The following is a 22,591-nucleotide window of genomic DNA, read 5'->3' as shown; positions in this document are numbered from 1 at the left end:
CCAGTCCTAGTTTCCTCAGCTGTAAAATGAGGATAATAATAGTACCTACCTCATATGGTGTGTGATGAAGATCAAATGAGATAACATAAATGAGGCATATTTGCAAACAAATTCTAGTTATTTTTTATTATTGTTGTTGTTATTATTATCATATAATGGAAAGATCATTGGACTAAGAGTAGAGGTAAAATCCCAACTCTTACACTTATTAACTTTAAGACCTGGGCATGTTACTTGCTCTTTTTGAGCCTGTTTCCAACATCTGTAAAATGGGGACAATAATACTTACATCCCCTACTTCACAAAGTTGTTGTGAGGAGGTATTTGGTAAGACACAGAGTGCTACAGAAAAATGAGTTATTATTATCATTAATTCCTGAAGTAGAATTCTTATACTATTTATTGGCTCCATAGCCAATTCTACCTGGGATGCTTTGATGCACTTTATTTCTTCATCTTTTTTTTCTTTCCTCTCCACCATGACATTGATCAAGAATAGGTCATTTCAGACTTGTTTTTTTTTCCTTTTTTGACAGGATTACTTAACTAATAGATAAGGGGAATACTGTGGATAAAGTAAAATTGCCCAATGTTAGCAAAGCTGTTGGTAAAGTATTTCATATTATTCTTGGGCAGAAGATGGAAGTAGATTAAATAATATATTTAGGTAATTAGAATAGATAATACTTTTAGTTGGATTCAGAGCTGACTGCATGGCTGGACACTAAGAATATTTGTTAATGTTTCAATGTCAGTAGGGTAGGAGGTCACCGGTGGAGTGCCTCAGTGATCTGTACCTGACTCTGCGATGTTTCCCATTTTTTATCAGAAACTTGGATAAAGGCATTGATGCACACTTCTCAAATTTTCAGACGACAAGTAGTCAGGAGGGGTAGCTAATCCAGTGGATTACAGTTGGGATACAAAACAATTTTTACAGGCTAGAGCACTGGGTTGAATAAAATTCAATGGGGAAAAAATGTAAATTTTTTTTGTTTTTGGCTAGGCAATGGGGTTAAGTGACTTGCCCAGGGTCACATAGCTAGTAAGTGTTATATGTCTGAGGCTGGATTTGAACTCAGGTCCTCCTGAATCCAGGGCCAGTGCTCTATCCACTGTACCACCTAGCTGCTCCAAAAATGTAAATTCTTACATGAAAAAATCAACTTCACTAGTAGAAGATAGAAGAGATATGATTGGAGTGCAGTTTTTCTGGAAAAAAAATCTGGAGGTTTTAGAGGACCACAAGTTCAGTACAAGTTAATAAAAAGAGTTAATGCAAACTTGGGCTGCATTGAGAAGTATAACTTCTAGGAAATAGGGAGGTGATAGTCCCATTGTACTCTACCCTCATCCAACCTCACCAGAATGGCACTCAGTTCTGGGAGCCATTGTTTTAAGAAGACATTAATAATCTTCAGGTCTTATATGACAACCAGGATGGTGAGGGTCTTGAGTTCATATTACATGAGAATTGATAGAAGGAGCTGGGAATGAGAAAGAGAAGCTTTGGAGAGGGCATAATCACTATCTTTGAATATCTGAAGAACTGTCATGTTGAGGAAGAAAGATCAGCCTTGTTCTGCCTGGCCCCTGATGGCAGAACAAGGAGCAAAGGGTGGAAGTGGCAAAGAGGTAAATTAAGGCAGGAAAAGCTTCCTAATAATTACAAAATTTGAAAGTAGAATGGTCTGCTTAGAGAACTGGTGAGTTCCTTTTCTTCGGAAGGCTTTAAATAGAGGTTGGCCAACCTCTTGCTAGGTGTTTATGGTGGAGAATGGGCGATTCCTTGCATGGATGGGCTGAACTTAGATGGTTGCTAAGCTTTTTTATTACTCTCAAATTCTATGATTCTGTGAAATCACCACATCATGGCTCTTCCTTCTTATCCCAACCTCAGGGCTGACGTGCATTTCAGAACATACTCATTTGGTACTCATTTGGGTGTCCTGTTTGCTGGAGATGGTATGCATGAGAAGGGATTGAGGCAGGAGGTGCTTACGGCCATGATGACAGTGATGATGATTACATGCTGGAATTTGACATTTCAAGAAGCTTCTGACAGGGAACAATTTTTATCTGCGTTAAGGCATGATCGTGTATAAGTTCCTAATGATTCCTGAGAACCATATGAGAAGGGATACCTGCTTTGAAAAAGCAATTCCAAATCTTGAATATTTACTGCTTCAGTGGAGGGTGACAGGAAATTTCCACTTGGTGATGAAGGAAAAAATGTTCACCAGTGGACAATGCGTAGGTCCAAATATGGAGCCTGAACACTTAAATAATCACAGAACCAATCACAACAGAACCAAAGAATCAAAATATTTTTGATTTGTAGTTAGGATTGGAATTTTTTTTTTTACAGGAGTAAGAGGAAGAGTATAAGAAAGAGTATGGTGCAATCCAAGAGATTGCTAGACCTAGAGTCAGGAAGACCTGGGCTTGAAACTGGTCTCCAACACTTACTGGGTATGTGATCAAAGGCAAATCACTTAAAGCCTTTGGGACTCACTTTCCTCATCTGTAAAATGGGAATGATAATTCCTATAGTCCCTACCTCATGAAGTTTGTTCTGAGACTCAAATGACAATCTATATAACATGCTATGTAAAAATTATTCTCATAACTCTTGTGCTTGTTAAATGACTGAATGAAAATTTAGTCCATTATAGTACAGGAGAAAAAAAATGCATAGTAAATCCTCAATAAACCAAAATGCTTGTGGAGTGCCAGTATTCTAATTAGAAAATGCTTTTGATTCAAAATCCTTCAAAAGGTCTGCCCACTCCTGCTTCCATGATTCCCTTAGGCCTGGATCAGACTCTTCACATCTCTATTTACTTAAATCTTTCCTTTCCTTCAAGATTCAGTTAAGGGACTTCCTCCTCCATGATGTCTTCCATGATCTATCAGGAGCAAGCATTCTTTCCCTTCCCGTTTTCTAAAAGCACATTGTCTATTTCTGTATTTTCTCTCTGTCACATTCCATATTGTAATTACAATTGTCTGTTTTTCTTTCATATGTTCCCTAATAGATTATAAGCCCTGAAAAATTATTTTTCATCTTTATATGTCAGTGCCTACCCCAAAGCCTTCCACATAATAAGTGTGTAATAAAGGTTTGCTAAATAAAATCACTAATCCCCTATTATAATAGTAGGACTATTTACTATTTACTACTATTTACTAGTAGTAAAGGACTATTCCTAAATTTGTACAGAGATAAAATGTTGGATTATTATGGAGAGCACACAATTTCTAAATTTCTCAAATCAAATCTTATGATTTATCTAGCTTATCAGCATAGAGGGATTGACACTTAACCATCTGTTGATGTAATCGCTCCTGGAATCAATGAGATGGACATTACTTACACTGAGCAAAGGACAAATAGTGACAAGAAAAGCTTCAGTGCTGCAGATCTTGTCTTTTGGTAAAGATGCTGTCAAAAAGGGAGACCTTAAGGCAGTGTAATTATCTGACTTAAGGTTTCCATTTCCGACAGAATCTTTACCAAAAGTTCCAAAAGAATCAAAGTAGAAATTATCCAAGGGAAGGAGGGTGAAAGAGAAGGGAAAAGGGATGGAGAACAACTTAGCTGAACTAAAACATCACTGTAATAAATCAACCCAAGGTCTGATCATAGATTTAGTGTTGGAGAGGCCTTAAAAGCCACTGAATCCAACCCTTTCATTTTACAATTGAGGAAACCGAGACCCAGAGAGATTAAGTGACTTGCCCAGGGTCACATAGGTAGAAAGTATATGAAGTGGAATTAGCACTCAGGTCTTGACTTCTAAGTCCAGTACTCCATGCTTCCTCTTTTCCTTCCTTCCTTCCTTCCTTCCTTCCTTCCTTCCTTCCTTCCTTCCTTCCTTCCTTCCTTCCTTCCTTCCTTCCCTCCCTCCTTCCTTCCCTCCCTCCTTGCTTCCCTCCCTCCTTCCTTCCCTCCCTCCTTCCTTCCCTCCCTCCTTCCTTCCCTCCCTCCTTCCTTCCCTCCCTGCTTCCTTCCTTCCTTCCTCCTTCCTTCCTTCCTTCCTTCCTTCCTTCCTTCCTTCCTTCCTTCCCTGTTTCCTTCCTTCCTTCCCTCCCTCCTTCCTTCCTTCCTTCCCTCCCTCCTTCCTTCCCTCCCTCCTTCCTTCCCTGTTTCCTTCCTTCCTTCCTTCCTTCCTTCCTTCCTTCCTTCCTTCCTTCCTTCCTTCCTTCCTTCCTTCCCTCCTTCCTTCCCTCCCTCCTTCCCTCCTCCTTCCCTCCCTCCTTCCCTCCCTCCTTCCTTCCTCCTCCTCTCCTCCTTCCTCCTTCCCTTCTTCCTTCCTCCTTCCTTCCTTCCTTCCTTCCTTCCTTCCTTCCTTCCTTCCTTCCTTCCTTCCTTCCTTCCTTCCTTCCTTCCAATCTAAGAATCCCAGACCAATAAAATGTAACTCACTCCATTTTTCAACTAAAGATGCGGAAAGGGGAAATGAGCTAGGTTCATAATGAGTGAAGTGACAAGTAGAACTCAGGTCTTGTGGCTCAAGATTCAGCACTCTGCACCATGCCTTAGAGATAGTAATGGGAACTAGTCCTGTATCTTCATTTACACAGGGAACTTCCAGATGAGGAAACTTCTGCTGCCAATGAAGGCCAGTACTGTCTCTGCAACTGAGTCTCAGACAGTTTCCCAGAGCACAGAGATGTTTAGTGACTTGCCCAGAGTCACACAGAATGTGTCAAAGGTGGGATTTGAGTCCAGATTTTCCTGGCTTCAAGGTCGCCTCTTTTGCTACTACATCATGTGATTTTTCTCATGCTATATATACTATATCACCTTCCTCCCAGGGTTGTTGTGAAGATAAAATGAGATAATAATTGTAAAGCACTTAGCATAGTACCTGCCATGTAGTAAGTGCTATATAAATGGTAACCATTATTATTAGTTATCATTATACTATAGCAAGCTGCTGTCTATGTGTATTGTTCTTTCACTCCCCAACTGGAGAGACAGAGACTTCATCTTACACTTTCATATAGCCCACCTAGCACCCTGGCAGGGTTGACTATTCATCTAGACATTTGTCATTTCTGTATCGACTATGGGCAGAGTTTTGTGACAGATGTTGAGGGAGTTAAAGATGAATAAGCCACTGGCCCTGTCCCGAAGGAGCTTACAGTCTAGTGGGAGAGACAACATAGTTGTAATCTCATAAATAACAGCTAATTGAGTCTTTCACTCAAATCCTCTCATGGTGCATCATTGTGGTATGGAGGAAATTACTGGATTTCAAAGGCAAGGCCATTAGAGCTCTAGCTTGTCCTTCCAAGCTGGAAAAGCTTCAAGTATGGTAATGATTAATTTCTAAGTGTTAAAAATACCATTGTCAATAAGGATGGTCACCAGATAACTTCTTTTTGGTCACAGAAACTTATGAAAACCTTTTTATGAAGGCATGGAGGGTTATTCTTATTCATGTGCTACTGAGTGCTAGAGGAAGTAATAAAAACTGTGCTGACTGGGTCCACTACAAATTTACATTATGTAATCATGACTGAGCTCTCACTACAGCAAGGCAATCCTTTTACTCTTCCACAATTGATTTCTAAGAGTCCATGCAGCTGTTCTCAAACCTTTTCTTCCTTCTCTTTGAGATTCTTACGCCACTCTCTCTCTACTCCTCAGTGTAGGGCCTTGCTTCATATTTTACTGATAAAATAGCAGCCATTCATCATAAGCTCTTTCTCTTCCTTTATTCTATCTCAAATTTCTTTGACATCATCCCCTATCCTCTGTAATCTCTTGTGAAGAAAGGTCCAACTCTCCTTGAAAAGAGAATTATTAGTCTTTGAAAAGACCAATTCCTGAACTTGTACCTTTAGTCCCCCCCCTTATTTTTAATGTCTTTCTATATGCTGGCTCCTTTCCTACTGCCTACAATTAATCAAGCAATAAGCATTTATTAAGCACTTATAATTTGATAAGCACTGTGCTGGGTATAAAAGCTAAAACAGTTCCTGTCCTCAGGGAGCTTATATTCTAATGGAGGAGACAATATATAAATATCTTTATATAAATTAGACTATAAAAGAAAATTACAGGATAGATGCAAGGTAACATTAGAGGGCATGGTCTAGCAGCTTGGGGGACCAGAAAAAGAACTCCTGGAGAAGCTGGCACCTCTAAACATGCCCAAGTCTTCCCCAGCCTGAAAAATACAACAAAACTTTCACTTGACCTTAATGTTTTCACATGATCCATTTTCCTCAGACTTGCCAAATCGACATTCCAAAAGCAGATGTCTGACCATGTCACTTTCATGTTCAAGAAGCTCCAATGGCTCCCTTTTGCTTCTGGGATAAAACAAAAATATCTCTGTTGGGCAATGAAAGCCCTTCACAGCCTGGTTCCTGCCCCCTTCCTAGGCTTGTTGCATGTCGCTCCCCTTTCTGCACTCTATGTTCTAGCCAAACTGGCAGCTTCCTCTTCCCTGTACATGCCATAAGATCATGGTTCTAGGGCTGGAAGGGACCTCAGAGGCCGTCTATCCCACCCCCTCATTTTACAGATGAGGAAATTGAAGGAATGGAGATTAGGTGATTTGTTCAGGGTCACACAGGTAATAAGCATCAATGGTAGGTTGATTCCTGAGTCAGTGTTCTTTCCACTATACCACACTCTTCCCTCTAAAAGAGTTAGGGAAGTCTTCATGGAAGAGATGGAAATGTATCTGGGCCTGAAAAGATGAACAGGATCTCAACAGTGAAGATAGGAAAGGATACATAAAGCATACTCAAGAGACACAAATTGATTGACTCATTCAGAAGAGAAAGTAACGTCAAAAGACTTAGTCCTGAATTAATTAGCAAATCTACATAAATCTTGGATATTGGGGATAATGGAGAAAGCTAGAAACTTACATGGGAAGATATAAAGTAGAATGGGGAGGTGTTAGAAACTTACTCTTTTCCTTGGCATTCTTAAGTCTAGAGCTGGAGGAGACTTAACAAGTAATCAAGTTCACGTCCCTCATTTACAGATCGGGAAACGGAGGCCTATGGGGAGGAAGTGACTTGCCCAAGTTCACATGGAGCATTAATGCTGAGCTAGTATTCAAACTGAAATTTCCTGACTTCTGGTCTAGTGTTTCCTCCCAAAGAGGCTTCCTTGGAAGCCTGGAGATTCTAGTATAAGAATGAGGTGGTAAGATCAATGATTTCATGAGATTCTAAATATGAATAGTACTATACTCATCCGTCAGCTTTAGGGAGTAAGCAAGGTTGCAGAAGGGGAACAGCAGCCCTCTGGTTATTTATTACATGACACTTAGGAAAAAAAAAACCAAGCAATTTCTACTCTGCACAGATGGAAATGATGATTTGGTGGGGTGAAAGAGAAAGCTTAATTAAAACACAAACAACTTAAAATCTCCTTATGGAATAGAGGTAGGGTTGGAGCTGTCTGACCTGTGATTCCACCAGATGGTTTCCTATCTCTTGTGCCTAAGTATACAAGGATCGGGAGGGATTGCAGTTTTATGTATGGAAGGAATTTTAGTCATGTAGTAATTAAACCCAAAAGGCAGAAGGCTTCACCTCTGGTCTTTCTGACTCAACCAAAAAATATTCAGAGTCTTAAAAACACTAGATACAACAATGAGAATTAGGAAAAAAAAACCTGTGGTATAGAATACTAAACAGAAAGGTCCACATCCTGTCAATGCCACAACTACTCATGTGACTTTAAGGAAGTCCCTTTTCCTCTCTGGTCCTTGATTTCTCCATTTATAAAATGGGGCATTCCATTTCTGATTTGCTTTGCTACATATTAAGGACCCTTTCAGTTTAGCTATTCTATAGAATTTTAGCACTAGGAGGGACCTCAGATCGTGGAATATCAGAGCTGAAAGGACTTTAGAACACAGAATATCCAAGGGACATAAAATGTCAGATCTGAAAGGCATCTTGAAAGACACAAGAGAATGTAAAATGCAAAGGGTGGTCAAGATGATCTCAACCTGATTATCTCTTCAAGCTCTACCATTTACTTTAAAGTACTTTCCTTCTCTGAAATACTTTGTTCTGAGATCTGTTCAAATGTTATAAATTACCTTCCAGCTCTGAATTATCCTAGCATCTCTTTTAGTACTGTTATTCTGTGGTTCTGTAGAAGGAGGCATTTAACAATATCAAGCATATCTATGCAAAAGGGTTAAGCACTGTGGTATACTAGAAAGAATGCTGTCTTGGGTGTAAAGATAACAGATTTTAATTCAGGTACTGATATCAACTCACTGTATGAGGTTGGGGCAAGTCATTTCCCTTTCTCTCTTTTTATCTATAAAATGAAAAGGGTTGACCATGATGATTTTGGTCAGCCAACAAGCACTTATTAACATTTACTATGTGCCAGGCACTGTGACAAGCATTGGAGAGAAAAAGATAGGCAAAATCATGGCCCCTATTTCCAAGGAGCTCACCTTTTACCAGAGCTAGAGGGGAGGGAAAGCCAGGAGGCTGAGATGAAGGGGGGCATACAAGGTATGGGGTATACGAGGCACTGGATAGCCAGTAAAAAAGCATGAGAATGAGAGATGGAGTGTTGGGTAAGATGAATAGCAAACAGACCAGTGTGACTGGATTGTAGAGTGCAGAGAGGGGAATAAAGAATATGAAGGCTGGAAGGGTAGGAAGGCACCAGGATGTAAAGGGCTTTGAATGCCAAACAGATGATTTTATATTTGACCCCAGAGGTAATAGGGAATCACCAGAGTTTATTGAGTAAGAGGGTGACAGGGTCAAACTTGGACTTTAGGAAGATTACTTTGGTGGCTGAGTAAGGGTAGACTATCCTGAGAAACCAAACAGAAGGCTACTAAAGCAGTCAAGGCATGATAAGGGTGTGCTCCAGGGCAGTGGCTATGTGGAGGGACAGAAAGTGATGTATTTAAGAAGTGTTGTGAAGGTAGAAATGGCAAAAATTGAAACAGATTAGATATGAGGGTGACTGCATGTGAGTAGGACAGGATAACACGGAGGTTGCGTTCCCAGATGACTGGGAAGATGGTGGTGCTCTTGACAGCAATAAGGAAATTGGGAAAAGCGGGGAGGAAATACCACGAGTTCTGTTTTGGACATGGCTGAGTTTGAGACGTCTATGGAAAATCCAGTTTCAGATGTTCAATAAATATGAGTGATGGGAAACTCGATGTTACAATCCAAGGTTTCTGGCAGGTCTAATGATCTGATTCCACCCAGAGGCAAACTGAGGGTGGGGTGGGAGGCGAAGGCAGAAAAGAGAACAGTTTGCACAATATATTTTATATTTCCCAAAGTACTTTTAAATAAATTCTTTGATTCTTATAGCAACACCAAATGCTAGATGAGGAAACCGAGGCTCAGAAGTTAAGTGACTTGCCCTACATCACACAGAAAATCAGAAGCAAAGACTCCAACCTAAGATCCCTTAAACTATGCACCTTCTCCAGCACCCTGCAAAGTTCATGTGCCTCAGTTTCCTAAACTGTAAGTTTAGGGGATTAGATTAGATGGTAAGAGGTAGCATAATTTAGTAGTGAGGGAGCTTGCCTCAGGAAGATGTGTATTTGAGTTTTTTGTTTCTGACATATGCTGGCTATGTAACTCTGGGCAAGTCCCTTAATGTCTCAGTGCTCTAAGCCACACTTCTTAAGCTGTGGGTCTTACCCCCATAGGGGGTCATAAAAAGTTTGGTAACAGTAAAAGGTTTCTGAATGTGTGATGACCAAAAATTAATTAAAAATGAAACACGTATTGAATTAGGGTGTTTCTGGCACCGCTTGCCCGTGTTGCATTGTGCAACTTCCCTGCAGCCTTGGTTCTGAACACACAACATGTGCACTTTGCACTGCATGCCCTCAGGCCACACAATGCCAATGAATGCTGCCAAAAAGCGAAAAGGTGTGGAAAAAGCTTAAGAAGCCTGGCTCTAAGCAATGGTCTTTTGCAGAGGTGACAATGTTCATTGATAAAGGGACCTTCCTCATTCTGGAGTTCCATATATGAATGAAATCAGGGTCCCAGCTCCTAGTCTCCATTCCTGGACTAGACTATATATGAGATTTAATCCAGCTCTAACATGCCATGTTAGTTTTCTCAGCTGTAAAATGGGGATAATAATAGCACCCACTTCCCAGGTTCCAGGGTTGCTGTGAGGGTCATTACAATAATTACTTACAATAATTTATATTATATGTAATTATAATAAATTAATATTTGGAAAGCATTGAGCATAGTGCCTGGCACATAGTAGGTGCTATATAAATGCTAGTTATAATGATGACTTGTACACAGTAGGTTCCTGCTAAAATGTTTGTTGAATTAGGTTCTGTCTCTCCCCACCAATGACTATCTGAGGTCATGAGTCCACTTCCCTTTGTTCTGTCACAGTTTTCTCATCCATAAAATGAGAAGGTCGGATTAGGTTGTCTCTAAGGCCCTTCCAACCCTAGTATTCTCAGTTGGCTTAAGGTAGAGGGCAAGTTCTAAGAGAATGTTCTAAACAGAAAGAATCAAGACTCAGCAGGACTGTAACAAGGCTTCTTAAGAAGGAAAAAAGATGCTATTTTGGACAGAAAGCAGCCTCTTAAGAGAAAGCAACATACAATTTGTATATCAGCGGGAGAAAACAATATTCAGGCTACAAAATCACCACCTGCTTTAGGAGCTGCTGTTCAGACCAAGAGGTAAAAATATTTTGCCAATTTATTCCTGTCTCCCCTCACTCCTCTCTTGCCAACCCTCTATCTCTTAGCCCTCTTAATACCTCATCATGTCTTTACTGTCCCCTCAACCAGGCGAGATGCAAACGGCACCAACGAGAGCTGACTCTTGTCATTCTTTGTTATTGTAGGGAGTGGGGGAGCTGGCTGCAGTAGGAAGAACATGGGAGGGGGAGTCAGGAAATGGGGCTTTAAGTCTCAGGTCTGTTACTTCTTGCCCTATGCTAGGACAAGCCTATGAACATCAAGTGGCTAGGCGGTGAAGAGGGAAGAGCAGTGGGCTTGGAGTCAGGATGACTGAGATCAGATCCATTCTCAGACATTTCCTAGCTGTGTGATCCTGGGCAAGTCACTCAACCTTTGCCTCAGTTTCCTCATCTGTAAAATGGAGATAACAACAGTACCTACCTTGCAGGGTTGCTGTGAGGATCAACCGTGATAACATTTGTAAAGCACTTGGCACCATGCCCTGCACACAGTAGGCCTTCAAGAAATGTTTGTTACCTCTGCTCCCCCCTGTAGAATGTAGATTATGATGCTTGCATTGTCCATCTCATGGGGTTTTCATGAGAAAAACACTCTTCAAAGTGTAAGGCACAGTAGAAGTGTGATAGTCTATGACCCAGAGAGGCATTTAGGATAGTGGATAGACACTAGACCTGCAGTCAGGAAGACTCGGGTTCAAATCATGTTTCTGGTATTTACTAACTCCTCTAGCAGCAGGTAACTCTTTATGACCATAAGTCAGAGATGGGTTATGATCTTATCTTACTGGAGAGAGTTTCCCCACTGACAAAAATCTTACATCTTTATTAAATTTTATTTTTATTTATAAGGTCTATAATCCAATGACTTATAAAACTTAAATAAACTGGAGAGAAGATTGGGTAAGAACTTATCTCCTTTGTTCCAGTTTCAAGGAATGACAGTGACCCTTCTCTTTGCCAAGGTTAACTTCTCTACTGGGTTCTTGACGTGATCCCGTTCTATTTTCCTCCAGGAGCTTCCCTCATGCTTCATTCCCTCACTGTCACTTTCAGTCTCTTCCAATTTACTGGCTTCTTCTCCTGCATACAACCATGCCCAGGTCTCCCCTTTCCTCAAGAAAGCAAACAAAGAAAAAAAGCCTTCATATGTTCCTGCCATCCCCTCAAGCTATTGACCTATATCTTTCCTTCTCTGCACTGCTCATGTCCTAGAAACAGTTGTCCACACTCACTTCACTTCCTCACCACCCACATGCTCCTCACCCCCTGAAATCTGTTTTATTTACCTTGCTATTCTACTGAAATTACTCTCTCAAAAGGGACCAGTGATCTGGAAGCAGCGTAATACAGTGGAAAATACACTAAATTTTGATTTAATGGAACTAGTCTTGGATCTTTGCTCTCCTACTTATTATTTTCTTCTTTTTTTTGAGGCATTTGGGGTTAAGTGATTTGCCCATGGTCACACAGCTAGTAAGTGTCAAGTATGTCTGAGGCTGGATTTGAACTCAGGTCCTTTTGACTCCAGGGCCCATTCTACACTGCATAACTTAGCTGTCCTCCTACTTATTATCTGGGAATATACTTAATCACTCTGGGCCTCAGTTTCTCATATGTAAAATGAGGGGGCCAGAGAGATGACCTCTGAGGTCCTTTTCAGCTCTAAATCTATTATCCTATGATTTATTGATATAGACTGATAAAGCAATTATTAAGTGCTTACTATGTGTCAGGCACTACACTAAATATTGGAGACACAAATGTGATCCAAACAGTTCCTGCCCTTAAGGAGCTTATATTTTAACCAGGGTAAGATGAAACATAAAAAGGAGCTGGAAAAGGTGGGAAAGATACACACTTGGTAACATGGCTTGAGAATGGTGACCAGGTAGTGATGTGGAAATCGAATTCTGGGCAAGATAAGGCAACAATTCATCCATCAAAGCTCAGGGTGGTTTTTGGGGCAGAGTCCAAGATGTGTGTGTGTGTGTGTGTGTGTGTGTGTGTATGAGAAGAGCATGATGGCTGCATATAGATGGCAGGCTTTGGAAATGGTGGCTAGGAAGATTGAAGAGCCTATGTTAAATCTATTCTATTTTTTAAGTCCTTTCTGCAGCTACTGAAACTATCCTGTCTCACCTTGACACCCACTACCTTCCTTCGGATATCTTCTCTTCTCTTGGCTTTTTTGATATTGCTTTTTCCTGATTCTCCTCCTATTTATATGACCACTCCTTCTTAGGTCTCCTATGGTGGATCATAACTGTTTTCAAATGGCCTGTGTCCTCCAGGTTTCAGTCTTGGACCTTATTCTCTTTTTCTCTGTGTTCTTCCTTGGTCTGACCATCGCCAGCGGTTACTGTCCTACATCTCTCTTCCTCTTCTCAGCTAAACTCCTTGAGAAAGCAGTCTACACTAGATGACTTCTTTCACACTTAACTCTTAAATCTGATGTCAACATTTAGCTGAAACTGTCTTCTTCAAAGTCACCAATGGCCAAAGTTACTTAATTACCAAATCTTACAGACTTTTCTCGACCCTGTTCCTATGGGAGCTCCCTGAAACATGTGAATCTATTGATCAGCCTTTCCTCATGGATACTTTCTTCTCTCCAGGTTTTTCTGACATTGCTCTTTCCTGCTTCCCCTCCTATCTGACTACTAAGCCTCATTTGCTGGGTCTTGACTCATTTAATGCCCACTGAACATGGGTACTCCCCAAGAGTCTGTCCTGGGCTTTCCCTTTTCTCTCATTTGGTGATCTCATCAGCTTCCAGGGGTTCAATTGTCATGTCTACGTATCTACTGCCCAGATCTCATATCTAGCTCTAGTCCTACTCTTGAGCTCTAGTCCCTCCCAACCAACTGCCTTTTGGACACCTATAATTGGATGTCCTATAGGTATTTCAAACTAAATATGTCTAAGACAGAACTTCTTCAAACCTTCCCCTCTTTCCAGCTTCCCTACTACTGTTGAAGATACTGTCATCCTCCCTATCTTCCTGGCTTGCAATCCTGACGTCATCCTTGACAAACTCACTCTCACTCACCTACATGTACAACCCACTACCAAATCTCATTTCTACCTCCACAACATCTTTTGTATACATCCCCTTCGCTCTACTTGCAGAGCCACTGATCTTGTTCAGGCACTTAAACTTTCAGTAGCACTGCCCTCTCTCCACCTCCCTGACCTTTGCTTCTAGGCCAAAATATAAACTCCAGTCTCTTAAGACTACCCCTAATCTAGCAGCCAACTTTCTAGCTTTACTTTACCTTACTCCCTTCCTATACTCCGCCCTCTAGCCAACTTAGACCATTGCTTATTTGTTCTCTAACTTTACATGTTGTCTCCTGTCTCTATCTACCCTCCCAGGGTATTCCTCATTCTTGGAATGCACTCCTTTTTTCATTCCTGTCTTTCAGAATCCTTAAAGGCTCAACTCAGATGCCACCTCCTCCATGAAGCCTTCCTACATCTCTAACTTCCGGCTGTAATTAGTGTTTTTTTACTTCTCAAATTTTTTTCTAGAGCATAGAGTTTCCCCTACTCCTTACTTGTGTGATACCAATCTGTGCACATCATAAGTACCTGATAAAACGAAAGCTCCTTGAGGACAGGGACTGTGTCATCCTTACCTTTGTGTCCTGTCTCTGAGAAAAATAACTTGCACGAAGAATGCACTTAATAAATGTTTATTCAGTGGAACTGAATCCTAAGGCACGTTATGTGAAAGAGAGATTGGAAAACCCCTGTTTAAAACTGTAAAGTGTTGGATATATATGTGCTATTATTAGGTATTCTACTTAGCTCCAGGAGGCAGAGCTAGGTCCAATGAATGGAAATTACAGGGAGGTTTATTTTGCCTCACCATAAAGAATTTCCTAACAGTTCAAGTGAACTTGTGAAGTTGTGAGCTCCCCATCCCAGGGGGTTTTCAGGAGAAGGCAGGATGACTACTTGTCATGGGTTTTGCGAAGGAGATTCCTGCTTATAATAAGGGTTGAACTAAATGATTTCTGAAGTCCCCTCTAGGTCTAGGATTCTGTGAAAAAATACACAGAGCAAAAGTCTACATTATCTCTGGTAAGTGGATTTTTGTTGGTAAGAGCATGGGGAGTAGTCAGGAAGCGGGGTTTTAGGCCTGACTCTGTCAGACTAGTTTTATGACCTTGGCCAAGTCGCATCACTTCTTGAGGCCTCAGTTTCCTCTTCTGTAAAATGAGGGGGTTAAATTGGACATCCCCTAAGTAACTTTCTGCTCTGAAATTTGATGAATTAATTTATTGGCTTTGTAATAATCTCACAGCTGGATTAGTGCAATAGCTCCATAGCTGTTCTCTTTGTCTCTGTTCTCTTCTACTTCAATCCAATCTACACAGGCAACCAAAGTCTCCTTAAATACCCCCACTTTGATCTGGTCACTTTGATACTCAAGATGCTAGGAGGATCTCTACTTAAACAATCTCCCCCAGAGAGGACAGATAAAAGGCTCACACTCTCTTAGTATGCATGTGCGCCAGCACACACATAAATGTAAATACCAAAACAATCTTGCATTCTTCTGAGGGTTCTCTCTGTTCAGAGTGCTTAGCAGAGAACAATATGCTCTCTCTCTCTCTCTCTCTCTTCTCTCTCTCTCTCTCTCTCTCTCTCTCTCTCTCTCTCTCCCTCTCCCTCTCCCTCTCCCTCCCTCTCCTCTCCCTCTCTCCCTCCTCCCTCCCTCCTCTCTCTCTTCTCTCTCTCTTCTCTCTCTCTCTCTCTCTCTCTCTCTCTCTCTCTCTCTCTCTCTCTCTCTCTCTCTCTCTCTCTCTCTCTCTCTCTCTCCCTCTCCCTTTCTCTGTCTCTCTCCCTGAGGTCATGGAGTTCACAAGATTACCATGACAACAAGCATCCCTGACTACTCATCAGAAAGGTGAGAGTTGATTGAAAGAGACCATCATTTTCCTGGGAGGTTCAGTATTTACTCTCAGACACTCACCCTGTACCAGTGTTAAACTCTGGACAACGTAGCTTCTAGTGAGGGGGAAAAAGAATCAGCATTTTGTTCTTTATTGGGTACTCTGTGGGGGAGGATTGCAAATTACTCTCGGGGAGAGACATTTTATTTCTGGTGCACGGGGTAGGGGGTGGCGAGTATGCATTTCTGATCACTGTGGATGGTTTTATAAAGGAGAGAAAAAGAAGTTATTAGGTTGACTGTAGATCCTGCTGCTCCTCCAAGCTGGAGTGTTCTCCTGTCCACTGATAATAATCTTTCCATTCCTTCAAGGCCTAGCTCAAGCCTTGTCACTTCTGAGAAGCCTGATTGCCCACTGATTTCTCTCTTTTTTGACATTTTACAGAATTTCCATATTGTATCATGCAGTGTTGCTCTTTCTCATATGGGCTCAAAGGCTGCTTGGTGGAAGTTACAGAGGTGACTACTTTGGTTCACTGTTAGGAAGAGCCTTCAAATAATTGGAGCTGCCCAACAATGGAATAGACTAACTCAGGAAGTAGTGGGTTCACTATTACTGAAAGTCTTCCAGAAGGCAGAATAGGTAGGTCCTTATCAAACTCAGATTCTGAATTGTCTTGAGTTACTTTCTAATTGCTTAGAATTTCTCCAATTATAAGCTTCTTGGGAACAGAAAGTGTATCTTATATTTCTGTTGTATTCCTCATTATAACTAATCTAACATGCACTAGTGAGGTTGACTTTAAACAGAGGTGCAATGTGCTGTTAAGACTGCTGGAGGTGTGGGTTCTAGTTTTGGCTCTCCTACCAATTCTGTGATCCTGGACAAGCCATTTTATGCCTGTAGGTCTCCCTGATCTCTAAGGTTCCTTCTTGCCCAAGATTCTTGTTATATGTTCTAATATTCCAATTCTGGCATTTTATTCTATTCCAAATCTTCTGATCTAAGATTCTGGGCATTTAAAAACATTTGGTGAATTGAACCTAAGCCAAAAGGTAATATTACACAGCCACTGGGTCACTAGACCTTAACTAATTTAGGGTCAAAGTAGGGTGAGAAGATTAGATAGTGACCAATCTGGACCATAAAGAAAGTGTGCCTCAGATCTTTTTTGAAGAAAATTCCTTCTTAGGTCTATCATCTGAAGAAGTAAGCCTACAACATATTCTTATCACCTTGGCCCATCCATTTGGCAATGTATAACACAGACAATGAGGACTTACCATATTTTAACCTTAGGGAATGCAGAAGACATTATGGATTATGGAACCCCTATCTTAACCAATCAAACTTGGACTAATGTCCTTAACAGAGTTCAACTTTTAGCAAATCTATTTGTTAGATGCATTGTGGTAGTTAAATTATGAAAAATAATTATCAATTAACTGTAGTTACAGACCGTGCCATTTTGCAAACCCTCAGTAAGAAATAAGATTTAATAAGGATAAGAAGTGGAAGATGTGTATAATTCACACCTACTTTGGAAATTCAAACAAATTTTCATCTGATTGTGACATTCAATTTCTCTGACAGTAATCATTATAACCAGAGAGAACAGATTTAAACAACCAGATGTTTAGTTGACAAGAGAATTATTAACCAAACTGGTGAATTTGCTAATAGTTTTTCCCTGGATGCTAACATTAGCCAAAGTTGGTTTTTATCTATCATAAAAAGGAAACCAAAATGTACTCCTATGCCTCTTTAAGTCTATAAACACACTAGCTCATGGACAGACAGACAGATAGACAGAAAGACAGTGTCTACTTCAAAGAAACACTAACCAGTTAAATGGAAAATTTTCCACCCTAGGTAGAGAAGAGGCCAGTAACAGAAAAACAATCTACTGATAACCTTTTTTTAAAAGATTCAGTAAAGCTTTCAGCTGAACCAAATTTAGGTATTATTAGCTCCATTTTATGGATGTGGAGATAGGTTAATATAAATTAAGTCTCTTGTCCAACGTCACCTATCTAGTAAGTATCATTCCTGATCAGGAAGAAGTTTTGATTTTGAATGCTTTTTTTTTTTAATTTTGGTGAGACAATTGGGGTTAAGTGACTTGCCTAGGGTCACACAGCCAGTAAGTGTCAAGTGTCTGAGGCTGAATTTGAACTCAGGTCCTCCTGACTCCAGGGCCAGTGCTCTATCCACTGCAACACCTAGCTGCCTCTCAAACACCAGTTTTTGTTTTGTTTTGTTTTTTCGCTAGGCAATGGGGTTAAGTGACTTGCCTAGGGTCACATAGCTAGTAAGTGTTATGTGTCTGAGGCTGGATTTGAACTCAGGCCCTCCTGAATCCAGGGCTGGTGCTCTATCCACTGTGCCACCCAGCTGCCCCCAAACACCAGTTTTTTAAAAGACCATTTGCCCACCTGTAGGAGATGAGTGAAAAAGAGGAATGATTCGCAGAATCCCAGGAATCTCCATCCTACAGGGTGCAATGCATCTGAGAAGAAAGACTAAGGAGCCTTTCAGCTCTTATAGTCTATGCCTTCTATTCCTCAGAGTTCTAATATTCTATGTCCTCAGTGTTCTAATATTACATGACTGCTCTCAGCTCAGATGTTCCAGGCTCTATATTCTAGGTCCCTTCCAGCTTTAATGGTATGCTATAAGGACTCCTGCAGTTCTGATATCCTGTAATTTTTTAGCTTTTTGAGGACTAAGAAACTTCCATCCTGAGGACTGCCCCTGAGTGACTAGGTGAAAGGATTTTGGGATCTCAAGGACATTTCTGATTTCTGAGTTGTCCACTATAATCTTGTAGATAAACTGCAGAAAGAGGCCACAGAAAGTAGACAAAACATAGGTTCATAGTTTTATTTTGAAGTTATCTGCAAAGCCTTCAGTATTCACTCTGTTCCTGACTTTCAGAATTCTAGCAGAAGAGCACCAAGACTCATCTAGAACTTGGGCATTTTTCAGTGTGCTCCTGGATGCCACCTCTCCCTAGCCAGCTGACCTCACTGACTGTTCCACACATTCTGGGGCTTAGACACTCTTATGGATTGCTCTCTAATTGCCTCTCTCTGTGTCACTCTTACCTTCCTGGATTTCCTTGAGATCAGGGAGAATGTTATAGAGAAGCAAAATGATGGAACATAAGGAACGTTAGACTTGGAATTAGAAGAGCTTGAATTTGTCTTTAATTGTCTAGTCTTGAGCCAGTCCTTTCACTTCTCTGATCCTCAATTTTTCCATCTATAAAGTGGGAATAAGAAACACAGCTAAGCCTCAGAAACCAGAGAACTGTTAAAAGGGTCAAATGAGAAAATGGATACAAAATGCTTCCTAACTATATAATGCTAGGTAAATAGGGATTATTAATACTGTCTTCCCTATAACATCTAGCATAGTGCTGGCTGCAGAGCACGTACTTCCTAAAAAACTGGTTGCCTTAAAGTAAATGGAGATTAATTCCTTTCTCTACTGTGTACCATCCACAGTGTCTCTTAAAACACCTGCCCTTGCATAATGCATAAGGAAAGAGCTACTTAAGTTCATTCAGGCAGATACCCATGATTGACTAATGCCAGGCCATCTGGTTTTCTGTGATTAGTTCCTCTGCCATGTTAATGCTCCATCTTCTAATGACAGTCGGTCCCTTGCTTTCTCTAGGTATAATCTTTGCCCAACAGTATACAGACTGTGAGGGGGGATAGAAAAAATAGGAGTCAGAAGACTTGGGTTCAAGTGATGACTTTGCCACGTACTATGTATGCGACCTTGGGTTAAGTCAATTCCCCACTCTAGGCCTCAATTCTCTCATTTGTAAAATGGAGATAGTAAGAGTTACAGTACTTATCTCAGAGTATTTATCATTGTGGAAACATCTTATAAACTACAAAGTGCTATGTCAGTATGAGATACTTTGTGATTGGCCCGGCTGATAAAAATGTCTGGTGGTTGTCCAAATGTAAACACCATTTAATTTCCTCCATGAGATACTTTGTGCCCATTAAAAAGTCTTGCTAAAGAAATTAGTGTCAGAGAAAGCTATTTGTTAGCTACTAATTTTCTGTTTCAATGGCCTAATTCTTGTGAGTCAGAGCTAAAACGGGAGCTATATGGTTATGTTTCTTTCAAGGCAAACACCACCCACTATTTCACCTCAAGAACACCATATGCAGGGTGGCAGAGGGGGTGGGGTGGGTGAAATGGCATTCTGTTAATGGACACTGACAATGTGTGACACACTCGGGTAGGGATAGTGGCACATGACAGCTATGAACAAAGCCAATGGATCCTTTTGGGATCCAGTCTCAAGCCCAGGACTGAAAATCTTGGTTCAGTTTTCTCATCACCATCTCCACGAGTTCAGCTTCTCAGTTTTTCCTTGACAAAGGGCCCCTTGGGCGGCCAGTGGTCACCAGAGATGGAGCTGTGAGGATAGAGTAAGTTACAGCCTCAGAAAGGATGGCAATCATCAGAAAATCCAAGCAACTTACCTCAGAGCTGACCCCTTGGGTGTCGCAATGCCATAGCCTTTAGAATCCAAGTTACCTCCCACCTTCATCGTGTCACAGGGCTTCCGCTGTTCAATGTATTCATTCATTGTAGACTCTAGGAGGTAGGCGTACTTGCCTTTAGATTTCCTCACCCGGATCATGCCCTCCTCTGTGGTTCTCACGAAAACTGAGGGCTCAGCTGACTTCATATATGTCCACATCTTCTCAAAGACAGCAATCTTTGACCTCTGGTATGAGACAGAAACACATCCACCTTTTACCACTTGCCAGTCTGGGCACTGGGGTGGGCACACATGCTAATGAATTACTGAGGAAGATACAGTCACCAATGTGATTAGCACAGAAAGAAATAGATTATGAGTGATTGCAAAATAAGAGGTCCTAATTGGTATCAGTGGGTTCCCGAGTACAGATATCTTAGAAATAAAGTAGAGACAAAATAGTGCAGAATCTTTCAATTACCACAGAGAACAATTACAATCTTTCTAGATGGTAGGGGAGGGCAGTTTAGAAACCAGGCCTTTGCTTATATTTTAGAAGAAATTAAAAAGCACATTTAATATACAACATAGTCCAATTGAAACAGTATAAAAATTATCAGAAGGCAAATTAGCTGCCCACGTTGCAGATTTACCACAACATTGAGAGGTGGGATAGAGTAGCACTATGAGTTCTGGTCTTAGGGTTAGAGGATCTGGGTTTGAGTTTTGGTTTTGACATTTGACATGTGTCCATAAGCAATAACTTCTCTAGCCTCAGTTTCTTCATTTCTAAAATGCTACTGTCGTGAAGAAAATTCTCTGCAAAATTTTTTGTGGAGGCAACTGGGGTTAAGTGACTTGCCCAGGTCATACAGCTAGTAAGTGTCTGAGACTGGATTTGAACTTAGCTGCTCCTGATTCCAGGGCTGGTCCTCTTATCTATTGTGCCCCCTAACTGCCCCAGTTCTCTGTAAATTTGAAGGCACTATAGAAATTTGAGGATTCTTGTTATTAATACTATTAATTATTATGATTATTAACACAATTAATATTATTATTATTCCATTATATTGTATAAGATCTTGTGGGAAGGGACTGTCTCATTTTGGCTTTAGTACTTGGCATACAGTAAACACCTACTAAATGCTTATTGATTTATTGATTCTACCTTCCAATACTCTTGGGATTAGATGATTAAAACAAATTAAAACATCACACCATTATTCAAAGGTGCCAACCCACTGAGTTTCACTAGGTTTAGGATTCCTTCTATTTACAAACACCCAGTTTTCTAGGATGGAGCAGAGTGAAAATCAGCACTTGGGAAAACTTTTTTAACCTTCTCTCTAAATACTCCGTTCCAGTCACATCAATCTACATACTACCCCTGGGACATGCCCATGAGTGGCTGTGGGATATAGTTGAAAGTTCATTTAATTCAGCTTCAAAAGACCTGGTTACCAGCCCTACCATTTACTCATTATTATGGCAAGTCAGCTCACCTCTCTCATTCCTCCTCAGTAAAATGGGGATTATAAGGAAGGAAACAAGCATTTATTAAGCGCCTGGCACTGTGCTAAGCACTTCACAAACATCATCTCATTTGATCCTCACCACAATCTTGGGAAGTAGGTGCTATTATTATCCCTCTTTTACAGTGAAGGAAACTGAGGCAGAGGTTAAGTGACTTGCCCAGGGTCACACAGGTAGTAAGTGCTAACAGCTGGATTTCAACTCAGGTCTTTCTCCTTTCAAGCCCAACTCTCTGTGTTATTTAGCTGCTTCTAATATTATTATAATATTTGAACCACCAACTTCTCAGGTTGTAGCATGATTCTAGATTTGCCTAGAATCTGTCCCAGGTGCTTGGGGAGGGGTGGAAGGCACAAGGATGAATAAGGCATAGCCCTTGCCTTCAAGAAACTTACATTCTAACAGGGGATATAAGATATGTGCACAAATTACTAACATAGGACAGAATGTGGCAGCCCTTACCATGTTACAAGACAAGTACAACAAAAAGGGAAGGGGGCCTATAGGGAGGAAGAGATTATTTCCAACTTTGTGGAGGATTCATTATTTAAGCTGAATCCCTTGAGGGACAGGTAAAGTGCAAATAGCTGGAAATAGGTAAAAAGGGTGGGTAAAAACAAGTAAACATTTCAGACACAGAAAACATTGTCATCAATGGTACAGAGGTTGGAAAAACCAGGGGAAGTTCAGGGAATAGACAGAGAGTAGAGGATTACTGGGGATGGAGTGGAAAGATAGGTTGGGCCTGATTATGGAGGGCCTTGAATATCAGGCCAAAGAATTTAGACATTATTCGGTTGGGATTCTATTTCCCATCTCTATGCCTTTGTACATGTTGTCTTCCTTGCCTGGAATGTACTCCCTCCTTACCTCCACCTTTTAGATTTTAGCTTCCTTCAAGGCTCGCTCAGGTGCCGTTATGTA

The 22,591-nt window shown here is 40.9% G+C and overlaps 1 protein-coding gene across 2 annotated transcripts in view; it reads right to left on the bottom strand.

Moving 5' to 3' along the window:
• The window catches only part of GRIA1 (glutamate ionotropic receptor AMPA type subunit 1), a 347,675-nt gene that overhangs the window by 38,114 nt on the left and 286,970 nt on the right, over nucleotides 1-22,591 (bottom strand). For both annotated transcript variants that reach the window (XM_020978367.2, XM_020978364.2), the window contains exon 13: nucleotides 20,133-20,380. In XM_020978367.2, the coding sequence (XP_020834026.1) occupies nucleotides 20,133-20,380 (248 nt within the window). The remainder of the gene's footprint in view (nucleotides 1-20,132; nucleotides 20,381-22,591) is intronic.

This window comes from Phascolarctos cinereus, unplaced genomic scaffold, assembly GCF_003287225.1.
Source record: "Phascolarctos cinereus isolate Bilbo 61053 unplaced genomic scaffold, phaCin_HiC Scaffold_2;HRSCAF=192, whole genome shotgun sequence".
Taxonomy (NCBI): domain Eukaryota; kingdom Metazoa; phylum Chordata; class Mammalia; order Diprotodontia; family Phascolarctidae; genus Phascolarctos; species Phascolarctos cinereus.
This window is presented reverse-complemented; position numbering and strand designations above follow the sequence as displayed.